Source organism: Pelodiscus sinensis, chromosome 21, assembly GCF_052426305.1.
Source record: "Pelodiscus sinensis isolate ZL-2025 chromosome 21, ASM5242630v1, whole genome shotgun sequence".
Lineage (NCBI taxonomy): Eukaryota > Metazoa > Chordata > Testudines > Trionychidae > Pelodiscus > Pelodiscus sinensis.
The window spans coordinates 27,179,774-27,207,552 of NC_143072.1; the positions used below are offsets into that span (position 1 = coordinate 27,179,774).

A 27,779-nucleotide genomic window follows, 5' to 3' on the forward strand; every position below is an offset into this window, starting at 1 on the left:
GCTGTGGCCCACTGAGGTGAAGGAGGGCCACACCCGCTGCCCACCCAACATTCTTGGTTGCCCATCCCTGCAGCAGTATATTTATTGCCAAACAGACCATAAAGCTCCCCGAGAAATACACATCATGTAGTCATGCAGTAAAACATGCCATCAGCTCTTAGGTATCTCCTTTACCCAATATCCATAAAGGCCTGTGCGCATGTAGTTAGTATGAATGTCCCGTATAAAGGGGATATGAGCATGCTTCACAAAGACCAGCAGAAGGAGTCCTTGCATTCGAATGGATGAGAGCTGCAAAAGAGGAAAAAAGGTCAAATCCAGGTTACAGGGAGTATTTGGGATACCTCAAATACTGGAGCTTGCTCCCCAGGGCCATTAGTTGGAGAATGCCACACCTAAGGTCTCATATTCCCTACATCAAGTTGGACAAAGTTTATCACCTTCTCATCAACTTCTGAGAATAGGCCACATACCCCCTGACTTGACCTCATGAGCACTGGTCCTCAGTATAGTGATGTAACACACCCATCTCACACCAGCGCCACTGAGCTTCACTAGTAACATAAGAAACTAACACTCAGAACACAGGAGGAGCTGCACTTAACAGTAAATATATAAGAATACCAAGTTTAGATCTTCAATAAATGGTAAAAATATTTTAAATTAAATATGGTGCATAAGTGGCTAATATATTATCTCTTCAGAACGTGCCTGACCACATTTTACTTTCACTTAATTCATTGACTACAAGTAGCTACCTAACCAAGGTTTCTTTATGAAATTCTAGACACTTCCTCAGAACATTAGTAAGAAAAACTCTTCTGAAATTAGCTGAATTTATTCCTTCATATTTAAACAGTTTATTTCCACTCATTTTACAAATAACAAAAATCTTACCAAGCACTATCAAAATCAATGTCATTCCTTGAGATGGCTGTAATGAAAGCAGTTGCCTCAGTAGATTATATTATTAGCAACAATACTATAGATCCCAAGTGATGCACAGAGGAAAGAAATATTCCAGAGACAAAAGTAAAATAGTCCTACTGTGGGCTCGAATACAACAGTTTAATTAAATCCACTCATGGACAGCAAAACTGGAGATAAACTTCTTCACTACTCTGTTCCTTTAGGAATTTACACTCTTTGGCGCATAAACAATACTACTGGGGATGTTCATGGCATGGGTTCTATGGCACTGACACTATGGTAATGAGAACCATACAAGTACCTAAAGATAGAAAATGTATTGTTCAGTACTAGAGCTGCAAAAAATGCCATTATTCCCAGCTCTTCAAAACTAGCACTGAAACGCCACAGATCCAAACGTTATTGCGCAAACTGTGACTGCCAATGTTAGGGAGGAATACTTTAGAAAGTGCCTGTGCCAACAAGCCAGCAGGCTACAAGTCTAACGGACAAATGTGCATATAGAGAGAACTATCAGTATCTGTGCAAAAATACTCAGTACCAACTGCCAAAGTATGCACTTGTTACCCAAAATAATCAGAGTTTGGAGAGAAAAATAATGGAGAAAAGGTGCTATTTACAGAATTGAAAAGTTACCTTAACATAACCCAAAGGAGAGAGTACAGTCATGAAGAACATGCTCCATGGATCATCAAATGCCAAGTCAGAAAGGAAATTTATGATCCTGGAGTTCACCTCCTGTAGACTGAACAAAAAAAAAAAAAAGGGTTAACAAAGATGGAGTGACAAGTGATACCATTACAAGGTGGTGCTGCAATTGAGCTAAAGGAAAGAGACAGAATGAGGTTGAGTACAGGGTGATTTGGCAGAAAAGAACCCCAACAGGCTCTGCCATGAGGTGACTGTTGCAAGGACAGAAACACCTTGGCTGCTACAAGGGAGAATCTCTGAAAATACTTGGCTCTCATTGGCTTCTTTAAAAACTCTGCACTACACAGTGCTGTCAACAACTGCCAGCAAGAGAAGAATGTTTAAAACTTGTAGGTATTTGAGTAAGTGAACATGTATCAAGGCACATAAGGCCTGTAGCTCTGCTACATAAAAAGATGGGAGTTGGGGAATCAAGCAGACAGTTCATCACAAAATGTTCCTTATCTCTATCCACAGACACTAGTCTCCAGCCTTATGCTACAATCCAATTCATCACCTTTCACAATCGTCACAGGAGCTATGGCTGTTCAAAAGAATTGGGCAAGTTATGGAAAAACAACATTTTGGCAGGTAACACGTAGAAAACTGACCAGAGCATCCTTTATCACATACCTACCCGATAACATACATATCCACACTTGAGCCCTGTGAATTGAGCTGAAGTAAGACAGTGACATCAGGAGGAGGAGAAGCTGTGCCCACATTCCATGTTACCACGTGGAGTCTACATATAAAACAATAAGACAAAACTGAAATTTAAACACGTGAACACGGGAAGATCCACTTTTCCGCTGCTTAAGTCCCATACGTGAAAAAAAAAATACAAATAATGACAAAATTGAACATCATAAAAGCTATTGACTAGCTCTACAAAAATATAACAACTCGCCAATCAGAGAATGAAACCTGAATTCTTGGCACTTGTCCTTCAGCTTTTTTCCCCAGATCAGGATAGCCTCATCAAGAGTGCGAGAGACTTCCTCATGCATCTCATCGTCTGAGCTGATGTCTTCCACACAAGCCATGAGCTGTGCCATTCGCTGTCGGAGCTGTAAGCGACCACTGGACCCTGTACTGCTCAAACTTGCAGAGCGGCTACGGAAAGGGTGCAGGCTTTCTAAGTCAAACAGGGAGAGGGATGACGAATCCTGAAGCACATCTTCACTATTCAAGGATGCCATCGAGGCAAAAGAGCAACACAACTACACTGCAAAGCATCAGCCACATTACCCTTTAAATCCTGAATACCAGAAAACCCTCAGTGGCACACTCTCAGGGTTCTTCAGTTCAAATTTTAACTCATGTGAAATTCAGCATTATTCCAAGGTAAAAACATATAGGTGGGTGTAGAAAAGCTGAAAGAAATACAGCATTCAGATTGGTCACACACTGCTGCTGCTCATAAAAGCTGATATAAGTCCTGCCCCAACTCATACACTAAACTATTTCTTCCCAACAGATTTAACTCTGTTAAGAATGTGAGGTTTAAGAGAATTTATTGCTGATGGAAGCATGTGATTTGAATCAATCTGCAGTTAGAAGAAATGTAATCCCCGACTTCCAGGCATGTGCACTCCTCAATTCTACCTGAACACAGCACAAAAAGCCATAAGGATCCAAGAGCTTTAGATGAGGGGTTCCAAAAGCACAGCCCTGCCACATAACTTTACAAACTGTATCTAAGACTTTTTTTCAACATTACTATGTTGCAGATGGATTTCAAAATGCTCAGCGGCTAATTTCTATCTACCTTGGGTTCTCACACAGCTTCCCATATGGAAGTATCTGAGTAACTGACAATCTTTAATGTAACTATCCTCACGACAGCTCTGCAAAGTAAAGTAGAACCTCAGAATTGGAGGTTGTTCATAACTCTGAAATGTTCATAAATCTGAACTAAACTTTATGGTTGTTCTTTCAGAAGTTTATAACTGAACATTAACTTAATACAAAAATAAAAAAGGAGTCCTATAAAAAATGGAAAGTAGGACAAATTACAAAGGATGAATATAGGCAAACAACACAGGAATGCAGGGGCAAGATTAGAAAGGCAAAGGCACAAAATGAGCTCAAATTAGCTACAGGAATAAAGGGAAACAAGAAGACTTTTTATAAATACATTAGAAGCAAGAGGAAGACCAAGGACAGAGTAGGCCCACTGGTCAGTGAGGAGGGAGAAACAGTAACAGGAAACTTGGAAATGGCAGAGATGCTTAATGACTTCTTTGTTTTGGTCTTCACCGAGAAGTGTGAAGGAATGCCTAACAGTGAATGCTAATGGGAAGAGGGTAGGTTTAGAAGATAAAATAAAAAAAGAGAAGTTAGATGCCTGCAAGTCACCAGGGCCTGATGAAATACCTCCTCTACCAGTTCCTTGAGTATTCTAGGATGCATCTGAGCCTCTAGCTATTATCTTTGGAAAACTATGGGAAACAGGAGAGATTCCAGAAGACTGGAAAAGGGCAAATATAGTGCCCATTTATAAAAAGGGAAATAAGAACAACCCAGGAAACTACAGACCAGTTAGTTTAACTTCTGTGCCAGGGAAGATAATGAAGCAGGTAATTAAGGAAATCATCTGTAAACACTTGGAAGGTGGCAAGGTGATAGGGAACAGCCAGCATGGATTTGTAAAGAACAAATCATGTCAAACCAATATGATATCCTATCAAAAAAAGCTAACAAGTCTTGTGGATAAGGGAGAAGCGGTGGATGTGATATACCTAGACTTTAGCAAGGCGTTTGATACGGTCTCCCATGATATTCTTATCAATAAACTAGGCAAATACAACTTAGATGGGGCTACTATCAGGTGGGTGCATAACTGGCTGGATAACCGTACTCAGAGAGTAGTTATTAATGGTTCACAATCCTGCTGGAAGGTATAACAAGTAGGATTCCGAGGGGTCTGTTTTGGGACTGGTTCTCTTCAATATCTTAATCAACGATTTAGATATTGGCATAGAAAGTACACTTATTAAGTTTGCAGATGATACCAAGCTGGGAGGGGTTGCAACTAATCTGAAGGATAGGGTCATAATTCAAAATGATCTGGACAAATTGGAGAAATGGTCTGAGGGAAACAGGATGAAGTTTAACAAAGACAAATGCAAAGTGCTCCACTTAGGAAGGAACAATCAGTTTCACACATACAGAATGGGAAGCGACTGTCTAGGAAGGAGTACGGCAGAAAGGGATCTAGGGGTTATAGAGGACCACAAGCTGAATATGAGTCAGCAGTGTGATGCTGTTGCATAAAAAGCAAATGTGATTCTGGGATGCATTAACAGGTGTGTTGTGAGCAAGACACGAGAAGTCATTCTTCCGCTCTACTCTGCGCTGGTTAGGCCTCAGTTGGAGTACTGTGTCCCGTTCTGGGCACAGCATTTCAAGAAGATTGTGGAGAAATTGGAGAGGGTCCAGAGAAGAGCAACAAGAATGATTAAAGGTCTAGAGAACATGACCTATGAGGGAAGGCTGAAATAATTGGGTTTGTTTAGTTTAGAAAAGAGAAGATTGAGGGGGGACATGATAGCAGTTTTCAGGTATCTAAAAGGGTGTCATAAGGAGGAGGGAGAAAACTTCTTCATCTTGGTCTCTGAGGATAGAACAAGAAGCAATGGGCTTAAACTGCAGCAAGGGAGGTTTAGGTTGGACATTAGGAAAAAGTTCCTAACTGTCAGGGTGGTCAAACACTGGAATAAATTGCCCAGGGAGGTTGTGGAATCCCCATCTTTGGAGACATTTAAGAGTAGGTGAGATAAATGTCTATCAGGGATGGTCTAGACAGTATTTGGTCCTGCCATGAGGGCAGGGGACTGGCCTCTATGACCTCTCAGGGTCCCTTCCAGGCCTAATATTCTATGATTAATACAGCTTTGAAACTTTACTGTGCAGAACAGAAATGCTGCTCCCTCCCTTTTTTAAATTTAGTACAGCGCTATGCTCCCTTCCCCTTCACTTTTAGTCTCTGCCGCTGCCTGATTGAGTACTTCCAGTTCTGAGTAAGGTGTGCAGGTGACTGGTGTTTGTAATTCTGAGATTCTACTATATTTTAACCCATTTTCCAGATGGAGCACAGACTAAGGGTATGTCTACACTTGCACCCTCTTTCGAGAGAGAGATGCAAATGAAGACATTCGAAATGGCAAACGAAGCTGGGATTTAAATATCCTGCACTTCATTTGCATATTCATGTTTTGGCGCTATTTCTAAATAACAGATACTGTTAAGACGCAGTTATTTTGAGAGAAAACCCTTCTCTCAAAATAACTGGTAAACCTCATTGTACAAGGAATAAGGGTTATTTTGAGAGAAGGGTTTTCTCTCAAAATAACCATGTCTTAACAGTGTCTGTTATTTCGAAATAGCACTATTTTGAAATAGCACCGTAACACGAATATGCAAATTAAGTGCGGGATATTTAAATCCCGGCTTCATTTGCAATTTCAAATGTCTTCATTTGCATCCGTCTCTTGAAAGAGGGTGCAAGTGTAGACATACCCTAAGGTACATGCCCCAAGGTCACCCAGGAAGTCTTAGGAAAAGGCAGAGAGTTGAACCTGGATCTCCTTATTCTCAGGGTAGTGCCCTAACCACCGGAATATCTTTCCTCACTGAAAGCGTCTCTTTGAAATGTAATACTGAAGTTAGTCAAAATTAACAGTATAATAAGCTGATATCACAGTAAGTGATAGGCCTTTCATATATACTACAGATCACCTAGTATCAGAGAAACGGATCACCTAAGTGATCGTCTGCACTATGGTGGTAGGAGTAAATATAGATCTAAGAAAGTTATGCAACTTCAGCTCAGTGAACAGTGTAGCTGAAGTTGATGTAATTAGTTCTATCTACCACGGAGTTTCTGCAGCACTTCTTGATGAGATGAGGTACGGGAGCCAACGGGAGAGCGATCGAACCCCACTGAATCAATTGTTGCCCATCGATCCAGCCCAGAGAAGTGTCTCCAAATTAGCATTTAGGAGGAAAGCCAGATGGCAGTGAAGATAAAAAAGCCAGAAAACTTACTGAATACAAAAGCTCAATGTGAAATTATCAGCAAATATTGAGGAAAACGGAATTCCATGATGTTGCTAGTCAAGAGAAGACAGACATGGGAGGGGAACATAAAAACAGCTGGACGAGGTCAGACCAAAGGCCCATCCAGCCCAGTGTCCTGTCATTTTACAGTGGCCAAGGCCAGGTGCCCCAAAGGGAGCAAATACACCAGGGAATCATCAAGCGATCCCACTCCTGTCATCCTTTTCCAGCCCCTGACAAACAGAGGCCAGGGACATCATTCCTATCCATCTGGCTAATAAGTATTGATGGGCCTAACCTCCATTAGTTTATCTAGTTCTAGCTGGCTCTCTGGAAGAGCTGACACTCTGAGGATCTACACCAAAAAATGAGAAAACTTGTTGTAAAACCAAAGCATTCTCATGCCCTGCAGATGTAAGACAAATGTCAGAATAGTGAATGTATAGCTGTAGAAATGGAATGCAAAAGGCATAAAACCTCAGTACCAATGGCAATGGGCTGAGTATAATCCTCTCTAAAAGCTTAGCACTTTAGAAATCTCTAGCAGTACTGACTGATCCTCAACAATCATAGTAAGTAGGCATAAGATCTTCACCTGACAGCACAAGTAAATTGTCTTGCAAAATAAACAAACTACTCAAGGTATACTGTATTTCTACCGTCTCATGACAATAGTGAGCCAAGCATCTAGTGACCTGTCAGAACACTGTTCAAGCCAAAAGAACCATATTCTAGATCAGGGATGGGCAATAATTTCTTCAAAATTTTTAGAATGGCCCCGAGCTGCATCGGAAGGAGAGGGGCCTAAACCTGAAGGGGCGGGGCCAGGATGCTTCTGGGCTTCCCCATCCCCAGACCATTATTGAACTGGGGGTGGTAGAGGGCCTTTGCTGCCCTCTTCCCACTCGGAACCTATGCCCCTGGCAGGGCAGGAAGAGGCTTCATACATTCCCCCGCCCCCAGGCCAATCAAGGCTTGGGGGCAGAGGAGCGCATGACATCCCCTCCTGCCCCACAAGCAGCACATAGCGCTTCAAAGTGCTGCATGCTCCTGACAAGGCAGGAGGAAGCTTTGCACACTCCCCCGCCAACAGGCTCTAATTTCCTGGGGGCGGGGGAGCGGCAGGGCCTCTGCGGGTCGGATCAACCCCCTTGGCAGGCCAGATCCGGCCCACGGAGGCCCTTTTGCCCATCCCTGTTCTAGACATTTGGATCAAGTGGCAGGGTGGAGAGCATTCCCCAAGAATTAGCTCTTCCCAAGCATGCTTTCTGCAGAATACTGATTTACTATATGTTCCAGAAGACTGTAAGAAAGATAATGTTGTGCCAATATTTAAAAAGGGAAAACGAGAGGATCTGAGTAATTACAGCACTGGCACCTTGACATCACACCCAGGCGAAAAAAAAAGGGAGGGCAATATGAGATTTGGTTATAAAAGAAATAAAGATGGATAATGTAATTAACATAAATCAATATGATTTATGGGAAGTAGGTTTAATGAAACTACTTGGTATCATTTTGATGAGATTACAAGTTTGGTTGGTAAAGATAATAAAGTTGCTGCAATATATATTTAGACTTCTGTAATGCATTTACTTGGGACTGCGCATCTTGATTAATAAACTAGAGTAATCTAGGAATCTTAAATTGGGTTTAATCATCTAATTGAATAGAAAATGGAATTTCATTCGACTACTCCATTAGTCGATAAGGGGAGAACTGCAGAGCTGCAGTAGGGTTAGCTCCCAGTCCAGGAACTAATCCTGCTGTGGCTCTGCCTTTTAAATGTATTAAGAACTGCCAACCTCTTAATACATTTAAAAGGCAGAGGCGCAGTGGGGGACCAGATGAGAGACAGGAATCAGCTACACCTCTGTCTCCCCTGCCCTCCCGGAGACAATGCTGAGGAGAAACCAAGTTTTAAAGATGGCTTCCGCTCTCCCCCGCATGCTGCTTCTCTCTGATAGAGGCAGCAAGGGGGGAAGTGGGAAGCGACTAGTCGAGTCACTACTCATCTACCCAGAAAGCTAGTCACTTACATCCCTAGAACAATCCACAGTCATCATGGCATGCATTAAGAACTACATAGTTGACAGGTCTTAGAACGTAATTATGGACAGGGAATCAGCAAGCAGCTGATGTATTTCTAGTGGGGTCTTGCAGGGACTGATCCTTAGCCCTAATTAACACTTCTACCAATGACTTGGAAAAAGCAAAATAATTACTGATAAAATGTGCAGATGACATGAAGTGATAATGAAAAGAACAGGTTACTGATACAGAGCAATCTGCATCCCTTGACAAGTTAAATGAAGGCAAGCAATGTCCATTTTAATATTATTAAATGTAAGATTATGCTTCTACAACTAGGGATGTTACATATCAGTTAATTAAATAGTTGAGTAACCTCATGAATTCTTCTCAGTTAGTCGACTATTCTATAGTCCCTGGGGGCAGGGCCAGCACCCACTGTATCAGAGGCAGCAGCACGGGATGCCGGGGGGGGGGACCTGGTCCGCGACAGGAGCCAGTTTAAAAACCAGCTCCCCTTGCGGACCAGCTGCCTGTCTGAGAAAGAGGCAGCAGCCTATGTCTAGGAGAGGGCTGAGTTCCGAGACCCAGCATGAGCCAGAACTGAGCTGGGCTGCCTGCCCACCTGGCTCTTAATACACTTGAAATGCAGAGCTAAAATGGGGGTAGGTCCTGGACCTAGCATGAGTCAAGACTGAGCCAGGCTGCCCGCCCACCTGCCTGTACAGTTCCTAATACACTATAAATCCAGAGCTGCAGCAGGAGTAGGTCTTGTACCCATCGAACGCCAGGACTGAGCCAGGCTGCTGGCCAGCATGTTAAAAAATGTACTGGCAGGGAGGGGGAGACGCAAATGCGTGTAGTCTATAGCATTAACCTATGAACTTTGATCAGTTAACCAGTTAATCGACTATACTAATTCATCCCTATATAGATCGAAGAACGTAGGCCATATTTATAGGATGGGAGATCTCTATCCAGACAGGCAGTGACTGTGAAAAAGACTTAAGGGGTCATGGTAGACAGTCAGATGAATACAAGCTTTCAGTGCAACAATTGGGGGTATAAACGGGAGTATGAATAGAGAGGTTATATTACCTCTGTATTTGATGCTGATTCTGATGACCACAAGGAAGATGAAAAACTGAAGAGGGTTCAAAGATGAGCCACAAACACAATTAAAAGACTAGAAAAGATAGCAACAGATTCAAGAAATTACATTTTAGTTTATCAGAGAGCAGGAGTGATTTCACAGTCTATCAGTACCTAACTGGGAACAGAAATTTGATAATAGAGGGCTCTTCAGTCTAACAGACAACGGTATAACAAGCCAATACCTGGAAGACGAAGATAAATTCAGACTGGAAATAAGGTGCAAGTTTTTAATAGTGAGGTAGGGACTATGGTAAATTCTCTAACACTAGAAATCAAATCAAGACTGAATTCTTGATCTAAAAGACCTGCTCTAATTCAAACACAACTGTTAAATCTGAAACAGGAATTAATACAGGGGAGTTATCTGGTCTGGGTTACGAAGAAGGTCAGACTAGATCAATTGTTTTCACCCTGGGATCTGCAAATTATGTCTCTGATTACCAACAGAATCCATGCCTCCATTTCAAATTGTTTAGGGATCTGTGACTGAAAAAAGCTTAAAAGCCACTGGAGCAGATGATCACAATGGGCCTTTCTAGCCTTAAAAATCTATGAATCTCTATGAATTTCCAAACTTGCTTTATTTTTTAAAAGAACCCCCAGGCCTATACATTCTTGTTAACTGCCTGACAGAAGAGAAGCTGAGTTAGAAATATATTTACTGGAATAGTGCCTGCTTCACGACCGTAGACAAAGAAAGCACTTAGGCTATGGAAAAGTTTTGCCACTGATGCCTTATCTTTATTTACTTCTAGTAACTACAATGTCCTTTATATCTCCTTAATAAGATCAAATTGTGGGTTTTTTAAAAATATTTATTTACAATTGTATATTAATAGGGGATTTCCTCAAAGATCACATAAGCAGACACTGGTTCCCTAGCTTTTCTTGTGAAAAGACTGGCAAATGGAAATTGTGCACTTCCTTAAAACGCCTCAACTGCTTCAGGGTTTCCCAACCTATGGGAAATATGGGTTGCCATTACATTTCAAAAGGGTCGCCAAGTGGCTCCCCAGGTGGCTCTGCCCCCCCTTCTCCCTCTGTTTTTGAACTGCCTTGGGTCATCAAGTCTTCCTGAATTGTCAAAATGGGTCCCCATCTGGAAAAGGTTGGGAACCGCTGGTTCAGAGGGAAGAGAACATATCTGAGAAACTTTACAGGGCTTAATATCTGAGTCAAATCCCAATTTAAATTTTACGTCCACTGTTTGTATTTCTTGTCTATTACTGCCAATTACCCGTAGTGGTTTGTAAACAGAAATGTTCTCCCTTCTCTCTCCAGTCCACAGTCCAGTGCTTGTGACATCACACTTCAGCCCCCCCAAAAGATATAACGTTAAAAGCACTGGCCCGGAGCAAAAATAAAGTCAGATTCATTGAAACTCTTTCCCTTTGTATTTGCCAGCGAAGGGAAGAATTTTGGTTTCTGGTATGTTGTACTGTATCTAGATAAGTACAGCAGACATCATTCGCTACATTAAACATTAAGTGGGATTTTTTTAATTAGGAAAAAAACTGTTAAATAATCAATGTTCAATTCCCTTGTCTGAAATGACTCAGGTTCCAAAACTTTTAAAACTAGAAAATAAGCTTTTCTTCTTTATTCCATGTTACTATGCAAAGTTGGTAATTAGTATAACCCTTACTAATGAGCTGGGACAGCCATCACACGCTCCAGTAATTACAAGCCATTATATAAACTTTCAAGGGCATTTATTTGTTTTTAAAGGTCCAATCATGGATTTCAGCAGGTCATGAGATCTTCTAATCTCTGCTCTAAGGAGAAGAGCAGGTCTATATATTATTACATCTGTAGGGTTCATTCTTACTGCTCTGACAAGCCACAAAGCTCCAGTATCAGAGGGGTAGCCGTGTTAGTCTGAATCTGCAAAAGCGACGAGGAGTCCTGTGGCATCATATAGACTGAGGGTATGTCTACACTACCACCCTAGTTCGAACTAGGGTGGTAATGTTGGCATACCGCACTTGCAAATGAAGCCCGGGATTTGAATTTCCCGGGCTTCATTTGCATAAGCCGGCTGGCTTATTCGAACCCCGTGCCGCGCGGCTACACGCGGCACGGGCTAGATAGTTCGAACTAGCAAGCCATTCCGAACTATCTGTACGCCTCGTGGAACGAGGTGTACAGATAGTTTGAACTAGCAAGCCATTCCGAACTATCTAGCCCGTGCCGCGTGTAGCCGTGCGGCACGGGGTTCAAACAAGCCGGCATTTAAAAATGGCGCCGGCCGGCTTATGCAAATGAAGCCCGGGAAATTCAAATCCCGGGCTTCATTTGCAAGTGCGGTATGCCTACATTACCCCGCTAGTTCGAACTAGCGGGGTAGTGTAGACATACCCTAACAGATTTATTGGAGCATAAGCTTTCGTGGGCAAAGACCACTTATGCATCTGACGAAGTGGGTCTTTGCCCACGAAAGCTTATGCTCCAATAAATCTGTTAGTCTATAAGGTGCCACAGGACTCCTCGTCACTTAAGCTCCATTGGTAATATTCAGTTATGCTGCTGATACTGCATACAATTAATCAGTTTTCTGCACTCAAACAGCAACTAGTATGAATGTGAAAGGTTTTCAGAACACAAACATATACCAGCCGCTAAAGCCTAAAAGAGCTGGGCTAATGAAGTGCAAGAAAATGGATGAAGATAGCATGTGAAAGAATGAAGATGACCCCTGTCATGGATCCACAAGATCTATACTAATCCCCAATTTTTGAACAGTCTCTTGGAGAAACCACTTTTAGAGTGCCAGACTGCCAAGTAATCTCACTCTAACTTCAGGGTAGACCACACAGACTTATCTTCTAAACTGAGCTACTGGGTTCCTGCTTTACACTGGGTGCTCTGCTCAACAAATATAACCAAGGCTTGAACATCTTCAACCTGGCACCCCTGGGAAACAGGGTATGCCAGATTAAAGAATTTGCCAACCCATGGAGGGCACTATGGGAGCAGAGCATGGTGCACTACTTACCTGGCACACTGTTCTCTGTGCTCCCCACTCTTCCCAGGCACTGCTGTTGGAATGGGAGTGTCAGGAAAAAGCCTCAGGGGAAGCGCATTGCTGTGCTGCCATTCCCACAGCTGAGGGGGAGCAATAGCATGCAAAGCCTCTTTCTCCTCTGCCTGACTAGGTCGGTAGGACAAGTGTTCCCAGATTAGGGACAACTGAAGTGCACAGATTCAAGTGCATACTCTTTCAGGACAAATGAAACCCAGCTAGTATTTGCAGTGACAACCCAAATAGTATTTTCAAAACAGTTGACTAGAACATAGCAAAGTCCGTAGGTTAGTATGAAGAAATAAAAGTTAAAGTTAAAAATGAAGAAATAAATGTTAAAATAAAGTTCTGAGCACTATGATTGCTCAGAACTCCAGGATATAGAGGGAGAAAAACCTGTTGAGAATCTGTGGGTTAAGTTTAGAGGTGCAAACAACAGCAGTGATGTTGTGGTTGGTGTCTACTACAGGCCACCGAATCAGGTGGATGAGGTAGATGAGGCTTTCTTCAGACAAATGAGAGAAGCTTCCAGATTGCAGGCCCTGGTTCTCGTGGGGGACTTTAATCACCCTTACATCTGCTGGGAGACCAATACGGCAGTACACAGGCAATCCAGCAAGTTTTTGGAGAATTTTGGGGATAACTTCTTGGTACAAGTACTGAAGGATCCAACCAGAGGCCATGCGCAGCTTGATCTTCTGCTCACAAACAGAGAGGAACTAATAGGGGAAGTAGAGGTGGGTGACAACCTTGGAAGCAGTGATGATGAGATGGTAGATTTCAAGATCCTGACGAAAGGAAGAAAAGAGAGTAGTAAAATACACACACTGGACTTCAGAAAAGCAGATTTTGACTCCCTCAGAGACCTGATGGGTAGAATCCCCTGGGATGCTAACATGAAGGGGAAAGGAGTCCGGGACAGCTGGCAGTATTTTAAAGAAGCCTTATTGAAGGCACACAAAGAAACCATCCTGATGCATAGCAAGTGAGGCAAACATGGTAGGAGACCAGACTGGTTAACAAAGGAAATCGTTGGTGAACTTAAGCCCAAAAAGGAAGCTTACAAAAAGTGGAAACTTGGACAAATGACCAGAGAGGGGTTTAAATGTCTAGCTCAAGAATACCGGGGGGTTATCAGGAAGGCAAAAGCGCAATTGGAATTGCCACTGGCAAAGGATGTGAAGGATAACAAGAAAGGTTTCTACAAGCATGTTAAGAAGACGAAGGTGATCAGAGAGGGTGTGGGGCCCCTACTGGATGAAGGAGGTAACCTAGTGACAGAAGATGTGGAGAAAGCTGAAGTACTCAATGCTTTCTTTGCCTCTGTATTCACGGACAAGGTCGGCCCCCGGACTAACGCGCTAAGTGACACAAGATGGGATGAAGATGGACAGCCCTTGGTGTGTAAAGAACAAGTCTGGAACTATTTAGAAAAGCTAAACGTACACAAATCCATGGGTCCGGACTTAATGCATCTGAGGCTACTGAGGGAGTTGGCAAATATCATTGAGGAGCCTTTGGCCATTATCTTTGAAAAGTCGTGGAGATCGGGAGAGATCCCGGATGATTGGAAAAAGGCAAATGTAGTGCCCATCTTCAAAAAAGGGAAGGAGGATGATCCAGGGAACTATAGGCCAGTCAGTCTTACTTCGGTTCCCGGAAAAATCATGGAAGGGATCCTTAAGGAATCCATTTTGAGGCAGTTGGAATGATCAGGAATAGTCAGCAGGGATTCACGAAGGGCAAGTTGTTCCTGACCAATATGATTAGCTTCTATGATGAGGTAACTGGCTCTGTGGACATGAGAAAGTCAGTGGATGTGATATACCTTGACTTTAGCAAGGCTTTTCATATGGTCTCCCACAATATTCTTGCCAGCAAGTTAAGGGAACGTGGATTGGATAAATGGATGGTAAAATAGATAGAAAGCTGGCTGGAAGGCTTGGCCCAGTGGGTAGTGATCAACGTCTCGATGTCAGGATGGTGGTCGGTTTCTAGCGGAGTGCCCCAAAGTTCGGTTCTAGGACCGGTTTTGTTCAATATCTTTATTAATGACCTGGATGAGGGGGTGGATTGCACCCTCAGCAAGTTTGCAGATGACACTAAGCTAGGGGGAGAGGTAGATACACTTGAGGGCAGAGAGAGGGTCCAGAGTGACTTAGACCAATTGGAGGATTGGGCCACAAGAAAGCTGATGAGGTTCAACAAGGACAAGTGCAGAGTCCTGCACTTGGGACGGAAGAATCCCAAGCATTGTTACAGGCTGGGGACCAACCAGCTAAGTAGCAGTTCTGCAGAAAAGGACCTGGGGGTTACAGTGGATGAGAAGCTGGATATGAGTCAACAGTGTGCCCATTAGTAAAGAAGGCTAATGGAATATTAGGGTGCATTAGGAGGAGCACTGCCAACAGATCCAGAGAAGTGATTATTCCCCTTTATTCAGCTCTGGTGAGGACACATCTGGAGTATTGTGTCCAGTTCTGGGCCCCCCCACTAGAAAAAGATGTGGATGCATTGGAGAGGGTCCAGCGGAGGGCAACCAAAATGATTAGGGGGCTGGAGCATATGACCTATGAGAAGAGGCTGAGGGAGTTGGGTCTGTTTAGCCTGCAGAATTGAAGAGTGGGGGGGGGCGGGGGGATTTGATAGCAGCCTTCAACTTCCTGAAGGGAGGTTCCAAAGAGGATGGAGAAAGGCTGTTCTCAGTAGTGACAGATGGCAGAACAAGGAGCAATGGTCTCAAGTTGTGGTGGGAGAGGTCCAGGTTGGATATTAGGAAAAACTATTTCACTAGGAGAGTGGTGAAGCACTGGAATGGTTTACCTAGGGAAGTAGTGGAGTCTCTATCCCTAGTGGTGTTTAAGTCTCGCTTGACAAATCCCTGGCTGAGTTGATTTAATTGGGATTGGTCCTGTCTAGAGCAAGGGGCTGGACTTAATGACCTTCTGAGGTCTCTTCCAGCTCTATGGTTCTATGATTCTATGAAAGCACAGTTCATTCTGTTTAAGCCACATTTACCAGTCAAGCTGTTGTCAAATCCATTTTCAGCTCTGGTTCTCTGACTTCCTTCCTCAGTGTTTGTCTAAATTTAAAGCACTGTAGCTGGGCCACATTAGCACTTCAATATAGACACTATATACAACTGGAGAGGTTCTCCAGTGATGGTAGCTAGGTCAACTGGAGAATTCTCCCATTGACCTAGAGCTGTCTGACTATACTGGGGGGTTAGATGAGTTTGACTGCATTCTCATGGAGCTGTGGATTTTTCACACCTCTGAGCCATGTAGTTCTCACTCATTTTGTATGGGCGTAGTCAACTCTCAAAGCAAACAACTCTTTTGCCCCACACAGGAAAGCAATGCAGAGTAGGTGAAATCGAGGCACACAGACTGCACAAAAACATTGCCAAAATAATTCCCACTTTGTCACAACCCCCACGTTAGTTCTGGAGTAGGGATGTGAAAGGTTAATTGTTGCAGTTAAGCGTTAACGGATGAGGGCTGGAGCTGCAGGGGGCTGCTCCAGTCGTCCAGGACTGAGCAGAGCTAGCAGCCTCTATTCATGGTGGCAGGTCTGGTCTCCGCAGGTAGGTGGGCTCCCCCTCCCCCCCGTCCCCTTTTGTTTAACTAATTAACTAGGATTAACCAATCTAAGGCTTGTTTACCTGAGATTCTTCATGATCTGTACATCAGTTGACTGGTTCGGACCTCCAGGCTTCATTTTTGCCCTCCCCAAAGACCTGCTGAGAAAGCAAGAGCTCTTGTCAGGAAATGGGTACATCCACAGGCAAGAGCCATAGACCGAATGCCAGGAACCAACAGCACAGTGGGATCCCAGTTTCGTCCCCTTCCATCCATATGCATGTACCAGAAAAAAGGTGTATCCCTGAGCCCCTACCCACACCATCAGTATACCAGATGGGAGTCTCTGGGGCACTGCGCGCCCCTGAATACCCAAATATATTTAGTAGGAGAAGTCCGAGTCACCCATAACCCATCAAACACAGCCGGTATCCTTCCTTTCAAGGTATATACACACACCAGGGGGACCGTAATCCCCAGGCTGTCTCTATCCCTCTACTACCCCCACCCCCCACACACTTCCGGGACGGGGACAGTCCCAATCTCTCTACTCCTCCACCCCCCCACACATCCTGGGGGTCTCTACCCCTCCCCGCACACACATGCCGGGGGGGCCCTCTCTGTCCCCCCCCACACACACCCCAGGGAGAGATGGTCCCTACCCCTCTGTCCCCCCGCCCACACATCCCGGGGGGTCCCTATCTCTCCGTTCCCCCCCCCCCGGCACACACATCCCAGGAAGGAATGGTCCCTACCCCCCCCCCCCCGCACATCCCGGGGAGGAGGGATGGTCCCTACCCCCCCCCCGCACATCCCGGGGAGGAGGGATGGTCCCTACCCCCCCCCCCCGCGCACATCCCGGGGAGGAGGGATGGTCCCTACCCCCCCCCGCACATCCCGGGGAGGAGGGATGGTCCCTACCCCCCCCCCGCACATCCCGGGGAGGAGGGATGGTCCCTACCCCCCCCCGCACATCCCGGGGAGGAGGGATGGTCCCTACCCCCCCCCCGCGCACATCCCGGGGAGGAGGGATGGTCCCTACCCCCCCCCCCGCGCACATCCCGGGGAGGAGGGATGGTCCCTACCCCCCCCCGCGCATCCCGGGGAGGAGGGATGGTCCCTACCCCCCCCCCCCGCGCACATCCCGGGGAGGAGGGATGGTCCCTACCCCCCCCCCCGCGCACATCCCGGGGAGGAGGGATGGTCCCTACCCCCCCCCCCCGCGCACATCCCGGGGAGGAGGGATGGTCCCTACCCCCCCCCCCCCGCGCACATCCCGGGGAGGAGGGATGGTCCCTACCCCCCCCCCCCCCCGCGCACATCCCGGGGAGGAGGGATGGTCCCTACCCCCCCCGCGCATCCCGGGGAGGAGGGATGGTCCCTACCCCCCCCCCCCCCGCGCACATCCCGGGGAGGAGGGATGGTCCCTACCCCCCCCCCCCCGCGCATCCCGGGGAGGAGGGATGGTCCCTACCCCCCCCCCCCGCGCACATCCCGGGGAGGAGGGATGGTCCCTACCCCCCCCCCCCGCGCACATCCCGGGGAGGAGGGATGGTCCCTACCCCCCCCCCCCCGCGCACATCCCGGGGAGGAGGGATGGTCCCTACCCCCCCCCGTGCATCCCGGGGAGGAGGGATGGTCCCTACCCCCCCCCCGCGCATCCCGGGGAGGAGGGATGGTCCCTACCCCCCCCCGCGCATCCCGGGGAGGAGGGATGGTCCCTACCCCCCCCCCCCGCACATCCCGGGGAGGAGGGATGGTCCCTACCCCCCCCCCCCGCACATCCCGGGGATGGTCCCTACCCCCCCCCGCGCATCCCGGGGAGGAGGGATGGTCCCTACCCCCCCCGCGCATCCCGGGGAGGAGGGATGGTCCCTACCCCCCCCCCCCCGCGCATCCCGGGGAGGAGGGATGGTCCCTACCCCCCCCCCCGCACATCCCGGGGAGGAGGGATGGTCCCTACCCCCCCCCCCGCACATCCCGGGGAGGAGGGATGGTCCCTACCCCCCCCCGCACATCCCGGGGAGGAGGGATGGTCCCTACCCCCCCCCCGCACATCCCGGGGAGGAGGGATGGTCCCTACCCCCCCCCGCGCATCCCGGGGAGGAGGGATGGTCCCTACCCCCCCCCGCGCATCCCGGGGAGGAGGGATGGTCCCTACCCCCCCCCCCGCACATCCCGGGGAGGAGGGATGGTCCCTACCCCCCCCCCCCCGCACATCCCGGGGAGGAGGGATGGTCCCTACCCCCCCCCCGCACATCCCGGGGAGGAGGGATGGTCCCTACCCCCCCCCCCCGCACATCCCGGGGAGGAGGGATGGTCCCTACCCCCCCCCCCGCACATCCCGGGGAGGAGGGATGGTCCCTACCCCCCCCCCCGCACATCCCGGGGAGGAGGGATGGTCCCTACCCCCCCCCCCCCGCACATCCCGGGGAGGAGGGATGGTCCCTACCCCCCCCCCCGCACATCCCGGGGAGGAGGGATGGTCCCTACCCCCCCCCGCACATCCCGGGGAGGAGGGATGGTCCCTACCCCCCCCCCCCGCACATCCCGGGGAGGAGGGATGGTCCCTACCCCCCCGCACATCCCGGGGGGGAGGGATGGTCCCTACCCCCCCCCCCCGCGCACATCCCGGGGAGGAGGGATGGTCCCTACCCCCCCCCCCGCACATCCCGGGGAGGAGGGATGGTCCCTACCCCCCCGCACATCCCGGGGGGGAGGGATGGTCCCTACCCCCCCCCCCCCCGCACATCCCGGGGAGGAGGGATGGTCCCTACCCCCCCCCCCCCCCCGCACATCCCGGGGAGGAGGGATGGTCCCTACCCCCCCCGCACATCCCGGGGGGGAGGGATGGTCCCTACCCCCCCCCCCGCGCACATCCCGGGGAGGAGGGATGGTCCCTACCCCCCCCCCCCCGCACATCCCGGGGAGGAGGGATGGTCCCTACCCCCCCCCCGCGCATCCCGGGGGGCCCCCCCCCCCCCGCACATCCCGGGGAGGAGGGATGGTCCCTACCCCCCCCCCGCACATCCCGGGGAGGAGGGATGGTCCCTACCCCCCCCCCGCGCATCCCGGGTTGGAGGGATGGTCCCTCCCCCCCCCGCGCATCCCGGGGAGGAGGGATGGTCCCTACCCCCCCCCCGCACATCCCGGGGGGCCCCTCGCTCTCTGCCCCCCCCGCAGTGGTGCCGCACCTGCGCGGGGCTCGCGCCCAGTCTCCTCAGGCCCGGCGCGCGGGCGGCAGCAGCGCTCTGCGAGGCGTCCGGCCGCGCCCTCCGCGACAGGCTCACGTGACCAGACCAGGACGCGGCCTGCCAATGGGAAGAGGGGGGCGGGCTCCCCCGAAGGCGGAGGGGCGGGGCCCCTGCGGAGCGAAAAGGGAGCCGCGGCCACGTGACGCAAACAGAGGCGCGTGAGGGAAGCCGGAGAGCCGAGAGGGCGGAAGCTCCCTGCTCCTTCCCCTCCCCCTCAGGGCTGTGCGAGCAGCCCGCGGAACTCCCTGCCACTGGACAAGGATTGGGAGCTGAGCACCTATTGCTCATTCCTTTGCCACAGCTAACTGCAGCCCCTACCCCCACTAGTAATATAAACGCCATTTAATTAACTTCTTAAATATTAACATTTAAGTGGTTAACTCATTAAAGGGGCTGTGGAGGGCTTGAAGTCATCCCCCCTACGACAGGGGCAGCTTTCCAGCCAGGCTAACCTCCCCCCCGCCCCTCCACCTATGGCACACCCAGGCTCACCCACTGCCAACCAGGGCTAAATCCAGCTGAGCTACAGGAGGGCCCTGCTTGCAGTGGGCCTCATTGCTAGAACAGCCCCCCCTGCCCACACATTAATGCTGGATCCTGTTAACCATTTAACATCCCTAAACCCCTGAGGATTGGGGGGCTAGAAGTCTACTGAGGAAATAGCACATATTTATACTGAAAGTGTATTTTCCTATATTAGAAACTCTACCTGTTCTCCTGAAACACACAGCTGTTCTCAGCATAGCCCAGTACAGCCCTACCTAGACAGGAGAGAAAGACCTTTAGGCCTTGTATCACTTTATCAGGAGTCTCCTCATCAACTGGGAATCAATGGCTTGACAGCAATGATATTTCTCGATTTAAAAATAGGAAAAGGAAAACCTTTCTGTGAGTAGCTCAGGATACCCCATTACAAATCTGTGTCCCTTTTCCAAAATCCCCAGTTCTAGGATGCCTCTACATAGCACTGTAACTCGAAATAAGATACACAATTGTGTATCTTATTTTGATGCTATTTCGAAATAGCTTATTTTGTCATTTGTCACGGTCTACATAGCTCCAAATTTTGAAATAAGCGCCATTCTGAAACGTCCCTTATTCCTCATAGAATGAGGTTTACAGGGACATCGGAATAGTGCACCCAAAACAACAGGCTTGCTGTGAAGACGCAGGATAGCTATTTAAGTATACGCTGGTATCCTGAAATAGCGTTGCAGTGTAGACGTACCCCTAGTGAGCTGCCACAGCAGTAGTGGTAGGGCTAAAGTACCTACAACATTCACAGAAAGGACAGCCTAAGTGCAACTCTCATCAAGAAAAGGGGTCCATGAAAAATAACAAATGATCCCTTCCCCCAAGATGGTCACTCTAGAACCGAGAGAACCCCTCCATAAATTTTTATGCTGCCTTTACTCTGTCAAATACCCACTTCACCAAAATTTTAATATTAAAAGACCAGCAAGATATTCACACAATAGACTTAACCAAATAACATTTTTACCATTGTCTTCTCTCCTCTCTTGTTATTGGCATTACATCTAATATATTAGATTGTGTATACAGGTAACATGGTCAGATTCACATCTTACATCAGTTTTACAACAGGAATTCCATTTCACTCCTGATTTACGTTAGTGTGAGATCAGAATCAGGCCTTGTTTGTTCTGTAAAGAACCCAGCAAACTGTAGGTTCCTCTCCACATAATTCTATGATGATTACAGCATTTATCAATATGTAAAATCTCCTAAAGTATTAGAAACACAGAATAAACAGATAAGTAGACTCCAAAAATCTCTGTCTAAGATTTTATTAGATTTGTTTCCAATATGCCTGTATTGGAAGATTAGGAGACAAAAGGCACAAATTCACATTAAAGAAACAACAAGATAATCTAATCATTTCTACAAAGTGTATGTTGTAAAAGGATAGCACTATGAACCAATCAAAACTTGTCAGGGAGTCCCAGCAGGGGCTGTAGGAGAATAAACCCAGAAAGGTGAAAGTGTGCTGGGAATACAGAGTGTGACTGTGGCATCCATCAGGTAAACTCCAGCTAAAACATCCCAGCCTATGGGCCTCTCCACCAAAGCACCTGCTTCCGATTGGAACTGCAGTATTTTAAAATCCAACCAGGGCACCCAGTTTGGATCTGAAGAGAATGAGACAGCACAACGATCCCCCTAGAACAAACAAACATCTGATCATTAAGCCCTCCAGGAGCCAGCAGGTTTTGGGTTCTTGCCCAAGCCAATGCAAGAAATATACAGCACACTAACACAATCTGTGAAGACTGTTGGATTTCACTATGCTCTCACTAGTGGGAACTAAGGATCAAGACTACCCTTGACAGAGATCTCTTCAGGATTTCTCTATCCCAACTTTGAGGAAAACTTTCACTTTGGATAAAAGGTGAATTTTTTAAAATCATGTATTTAGCTTGCAGTTTCCTGCATTTTTCTGGTAATTACTGCTAATCAGGAAAGCTGTGTGTTTAAATACAAGCTTTCACACTCATACACAATCTTTTTCTGATCCCATCTTTAGAATCCTCACAATCCGTTTCCATGGAGATGAAATGTTCAGCTAGAAAATCTCTTGGATAAAAAACACAAGTATCTAAGAACAATCGTGTTACATATTCTCAAGTTATCCCCAAGTGTAAGAATCCCTCATTAAACTCTGCAACTGGCAAGATGTTAGCAAATCAATGTGTCAATTCTTAATTAACATATTCTAGATTGAGGGAGCTCTAATAAGGGACAAACGCTCCTGGACTCTGCTTCTCAAAACTTCTAGAGAAATAGCGCCACAAACATTTTGCTGGTCCCAAATAGTCTTGAAGATTAAGGTTGAATAGCTCAGATTTAATAATGTGCTGGTTTTACATCTGCCTCATGAGTATGTGAAAATCCACATTCCCAAAAGCCCTCTGAGGTCACTGAGAAGGATCAGTCAGCCAGAGTTACCAGTACAATTCAACAGAGCTTATTGCACTTAGACATTAGTAAGGCAAAAGAACAGACTTGCGGAAAAAAAAGGGGGGGGGGATAGAGGGGAACTGCCGCCTGAGTGAAAACCAGCCTCTTCCTCCAGAGCAAGCCCTGTGCATCCCTTTCCTCTGCACTTAGAACAATTCACCCCCGCACTTTCATTCAGCTTGGCAAGGGATTGATTCTGAATCTACTAGCTGAGGGAGGTTTGTAGGAAGGCTGAACACATGCCAGGCATACTGAATGAAGCCTGCATTACTCAAAAAATAAAGTAGGGGGGAGGTGGAAATGGTAACATCACAGCTGCCTTTGGCATTTACATTTTACTTTACTTCAATCCCATTCAGAGAAGGGGAATGAAGTTTGATTACATAGCTGCTGGCAGAAGCAAGCCAAACACTGGCCTCTACCAATCAGCCAGGAAAGCCCTTGTTTCTCCTAATCATGTTTCCTCATGTATTTAATAAAGTAGTGTTTGTTTGATTCTGTCCAGCTTATCTGATTGTCTAAAGCTGAGATACCACCATAAGGACACAAAGAAAGAATGGGTCCTGGAGCGGTTTTCTGCCCCTCAGCAGCATCCTTTGCAACTCTAGGAAATTGCAATTGTCTTGTGCAAAGATTGCTTGGTCTTTCACATGGCCTTTTTACAGCACAGATGCAAACTAACTTCTAGCAATTTCATAATGGGGAGTACACAGAAAAATATTATTGCTGAACAGCAGCACAAATCCAGGCATCTGAGCGTGATAGGCATAAATAATCTCCATATCCAATCAGGATCACAAAATTCTGCTTGTCCTGGGAGACACATTTTCTTTTGATGGACAAATAAAATAGCATTTGTTTTACAAATTATGATAATTAATAATAAAGGGCAGCCCAGTAAGATTGTGTGACTCTTCAGGCAAGTTATACCAATTTTAAAAGGCTGATTTATATACACAACTGGAAAGCACCAACATGGTTCCAAGGGCCAAAGGAAAGACGCATACCTAGATAAAAGATGCATTCATGGTCTCGGCATTCACACCCAAAGGATAACTGCTGTTCAGTTCCTTTAAGTTGTGTGTTTAGACAGACCAAGTAATGCTGTTGCAGTGGCCACATATGGTGGTATCTTAACAGCAGACCTAGCCTTGGCAACACAGGGCTGTGCACTGGAGCTTGGTTGCCAATAATATTGTCAGAGCCTAGAATTCTGTGGAATAGTTTTGCACTCTACATAGATACTGACAATTCCCCTCTCCACAAATGGACACTCAAAGAATGGTGAAGCGCTGAGTCGGGACAAAGGCAGCAGTTTATCCCAGTGTTGAAAACAAAGGAAAAATCTAAATCACCACATCACAAAGACTATTTCAGGTTAAAAAAGCCACGCGGAAATCAAACAGGGCCACATGGAAATTGGTCTGAACCAGGGACACAATGAAAAAAGGAGGGAGGAGTCATAAATATAGCAATCTATTAGTCACACGTCTCCAAGGAGCTGCCTCCTTCACATACGTGCTAACACTGGAGTGCTTGGTACCAGACTGTCTATTTGCTCACAATATTAAAGGGCATCTAGAATTAGCTATGGGAGATTTAAAATCGCCTGCCAATTGGATATAGAAAGGCTTGGTCCAGAGATGGTCCGTTGATCAAGAAGGTGAAGTCTCTGGGCCTTCCTGCCGACTGTCTTGCAAACTAGGAGAAAGAGACATCAGGAAAACATTTCAAAAACCATTTCTGAAATTAAACACGCCAGTCAAGATGCAATATTGGCAGCCCTGAAGGGAAAGTCCTTTATTCAGCCACAGGCTTAATCCAGCATAAGCAGCAGGACTCCATTCTGTCCCATCAAGCTTCAGATCTAACCTTTGACCATGTCAAGGTCAATCAAGAGTCTATCTGCAGAGACTGCAAAAGAGGACAATCTATCTAGCACCTTCCATGCCAACAGGTTTCTGGGAGAAGACCCTAAGCTCAGTTTCAGATGGGATGTGGTTGGTATAAAAGAGGAAGAAGCGGACTATGGGGTTTAGCAAAACACAGGGGCTGACTAACTAGCAGCTTAGTCAGGGGCTGGTGGAGCAGAGAGGGAAGATTACGGTTGGAGTGGTCACCAGAAGCACAGAGAACGAGCCCCCAGCTCCCAGATCAGCCAACAGATACCATGGCAGGGAAAGAGGAGAACATTCAGGTAGTGACAGTGGAAAAGGGAACCCAGGGCCACCGAAGGTCAGTGCCACACCCAACAATGGGTAACCCTTTCATCACCAGAAAGACAACAGCAGAAGCATTTCTGGAGTAAGTGCCTTTGAATTTCTACCACTTTGAATTTCTGATCATTCTAGAGAATGGGAACCTTTCCTTCCTTCCCTTTAGGACTCCCCAACCTTAGCAAAAATATATATCCCAAACCCTTAAAAAGCGGGGGGGGGGAGGGGGGGGGGAATGGTGGAATGACAATAATGGAAAACATTCTTTTCATGTTGCTTTCACATTCTTACACCTCTCTGAATCTGGGTCTCTTGTCTATTTTGACTGGGTGCTCAACACACAGGCCATTTTCTACTCTATGTGTGTAGACTACTTAGCATAATGCTATGTAAAGGGAGGTGGAAGATTTTCAGGAGAGGTGTGCCAAGGAAGTAGGGTTAAGTGGTTAGGTTAAGAAGGAAGGGGAAGGCTCATAGGAAAAAGGATGGCAATGTTGATTTTAGTTTGAAATGTTAAAAATTAAGATTATTTTTGATATAGGCTGGAACAGAACCAATACGGTTTCGATAGAACTGGGAATAATCTGACTATTAACAGAGGAGTGAGATTACGACATGCCTTTCACCTCATTGCAGCACCCATCTGGTTCAGACATTGTCAACCAACCAATGAAGGTGCATATGGTTCTTTATGTCTGTGTAGAATCTAGTGTTAATACTCTTCCTTTATACTGCAAGCTAATGGTTCTTATCTGCCTCTTAACTATCTAGTCTTTAGGCGCTAATAGACTATCTGCTGATTTTTAGTTTTCCCTCTTACATACTGGCTTAGCTTTCCCTTTGAAATTTATCTACCCACTGCCTCTCCCCCCTACATTCACTTATTTATTTTTGGTTCTGGACTTCCAACACTCCGGAAGCTCATACCACCACCTACATGTTTTGTTAGTCTTTAAAGTGCTACCAGACTATTAGTTGTTTTAAGTTTTACCTTTCCCTTTGTCTAGCTTATCTTTTCAGACTCAAAGGTACTGCATCTTTGTCTATTTACAAAGCAAAGAGCATACTATAGGAGCTACTGCCCTCTAGATAAATAATGTTATCAGTATAACCTTCTTGTATAACCTTCTACACTACACTTTTTTCCTCTTGATCAGTGGTGCCTTTCAGGCATTTGGCTTTCACCATTTTCCCACTAATATTGCTAAAAGTCTATGGATAAAAACATTGCTTCCAATCCCATAGCCAGTTTGCTTCATGTCAGCAGTGCAGAAGTATAAAAAAGTTGTTCTAATCACCTGTACATTGCCTAAAGCAATGGCACAAAAATTGACTAACAAGGAAAAAACTGAATTATGCAAAAATATTTTGGCCTCCAAACAGGGGTGAAAGGAACTTAAATTTCTTACAGATACTATCCTATTGCAACCGAGATCTTCTTAAATAGCTCCCTGCTGGCTTTTACCACAGCTCAGCCAGTTCTTGCCGGAGCTGCGCCCCCAGGCACTCCCCCTTATTTTCACCACTGCCTCCAAGTATCAGAGCACCACAGTGTATCTACAGCAATGCTCACAGAGACAAAGAGAAAAATAGAATCTTTTGACCTATGCATGTTGCCCCAAAGCCTTTGCCTGTAGAGGAATATCGTTGCTGGGCACAACCAAGGCAAATACACCCTTAACTGTCCAGAAGAGCAAGGCTGCTGGACTCAAGCTCCTTTATTAATTACTGAAACTACTGAAAAGGCCCCTCTCTGAAAAATGACGGGAACATTACACAGAAATGAGTCATCAGTGTACCTTTGTGTTTACTGTTCTAATGTGATGCTTTCCTTAACACTTTCCTTTTGTTCACAGTTTAAAATCGTTCTTAAAGTCAACTGGCATTGTGAAAAGTGTCTTTATAGAGATGCTCGTTTTACCTTGTAACAGATTTCTGACTCCCATAATCTCTGTACTGACTATTTGCTGGCCTGAATTGATTTGATTTCTGCTAAATTGCACTGAATGTCAAAACAAAATGTGGGAGATACTCTGGGTACATACAGTGCACAAGGAGGAAGCCACATTAGTCATCTGCAGCTGTCATTCCTTTCACAGGGTCTTTTTGTCTCATCTGAAAGAAAATAAACATCGTTAGCTATTTGATCCAACATATGCTGGTAATCATCTCATCAGCCCCATATTAGAAAAGGGCATGAGGATGAGAATTTCTCTGCCTCAGAGGTGAAGTGCTCACATTACTGAAAATTGTTCTAAAACAGTTTGTAAAACACAAGCTGTGCAGGTCCTGAAATCACTTCTAGCAAGGCTACAGCCCCTTTGAGGGTTCTATTATCCCAAGAGCAGAAAGCATAGGGATGGTACTACAATCAAGTACATTTCAGAATGTGAAAGAACAAGGAATACTCTTTACAAGAGTGTGAGAATTCCAGCACCAAATCTACATTTCTCAAAGCAGCACACAATACCTACTTATCGAACTCATGGAGCTGAATACTCATTAGGGTAACAAGACAGACAATAGTGTCATTTATTTTGAAATAGCAACAGATCTTCTGAATTACCAATTAAACCAATAAAAAGTTGACCATAGCAACACAAATAGTCCATGTTAATTAGAAAGCCAGAACTCAAAAGAATCTGACTCAGGTTATGCAACTTCAGCTATGTAAATAGCATAGCTAAACTCAACATGCTTAGGTCTTCTTACTGCACATATTAGATGCAATAAATCGACCCTGTGGATCGATCACTGCCTATCAATCCAGCCCATAATAAAGATACACCCTATATGGTCAATCTGACCCCTAAACCACCATAAGATTTATGACCCATGAGATAAGTGAGCACATTGC

At 46.4% G+C, this 27,779-nt stretch overlaps 2 protein-coding genes across 7 annotated transcripts in view; both read right to left on the bottom strand.

Moving 5' to 3' along the window:
• The window catches only part of INPP5K (inositol polyphosphate-5-phosphatase K), a 43,729-nt gene extending 22,351 nt beyond the window's left edge, over positions 1-21,378 (bottom strand). Inside the window, exons 1-5 of one of the 6 annotated variants that reach the window (XM_075904497.2) lie at positions 20,437-21,378; positions 16,557-16,634; positions 2,258-2,365; positions 1,567-1,675; positions 175-291 (exon numbers count right to left, since the gene is read on the bottom strand). In XM_075904497.2, coding sequence (XP_075760612.1) covers positions 175-291; positions 1,567-1,675; positions 2,258-2,365; positions 16,557-16,612 — 390 coding nt within the window. In that variant the 5' untranslated portion in view covers positions 16,613-16,634; positions 20,437-21,378. Of the gene's footprint in view, positions 1-174; positions 292-1,566; positions 1,676-2,253; positions 2,366-2,547; positions 3,569-16,556; positions 16,635-19,667; positions 20,167-20,436 lie in introns of those variants that run through there. The other 5 variants (XM_075904496.2, XM_075904495.2, XM_075904494.2 and 2 more) reach the window with 5 other exon arrangements.
• A 141-nt stretch (positions 21,379-21,519) lies between these two features.
• The window catches only part of PITPNA (phosphatidylinositol transfer protein alpha), a 51,352-nt gene continuing 45,092 nt past the window's right edge, over positions 21,520-27,779 (bottom strand). The window contains exons 11-12 of the mRNA XM_075904502.2: positions 26,968-27,037; positions 21,520-24,407 (exon numbers count right to left, since the gene is read on the bottom strand). Coding sequence (XP_075760617.2) covers positions 26,990-27,037 — 48 coding nt within the window. The 3' untranslated portion in view covers positions 21,520-24,407; positions 26,968-26,989. The remainder of the gene's footprint in view (positions 24,408-26,967; positions 27,038-27,779) is intronic.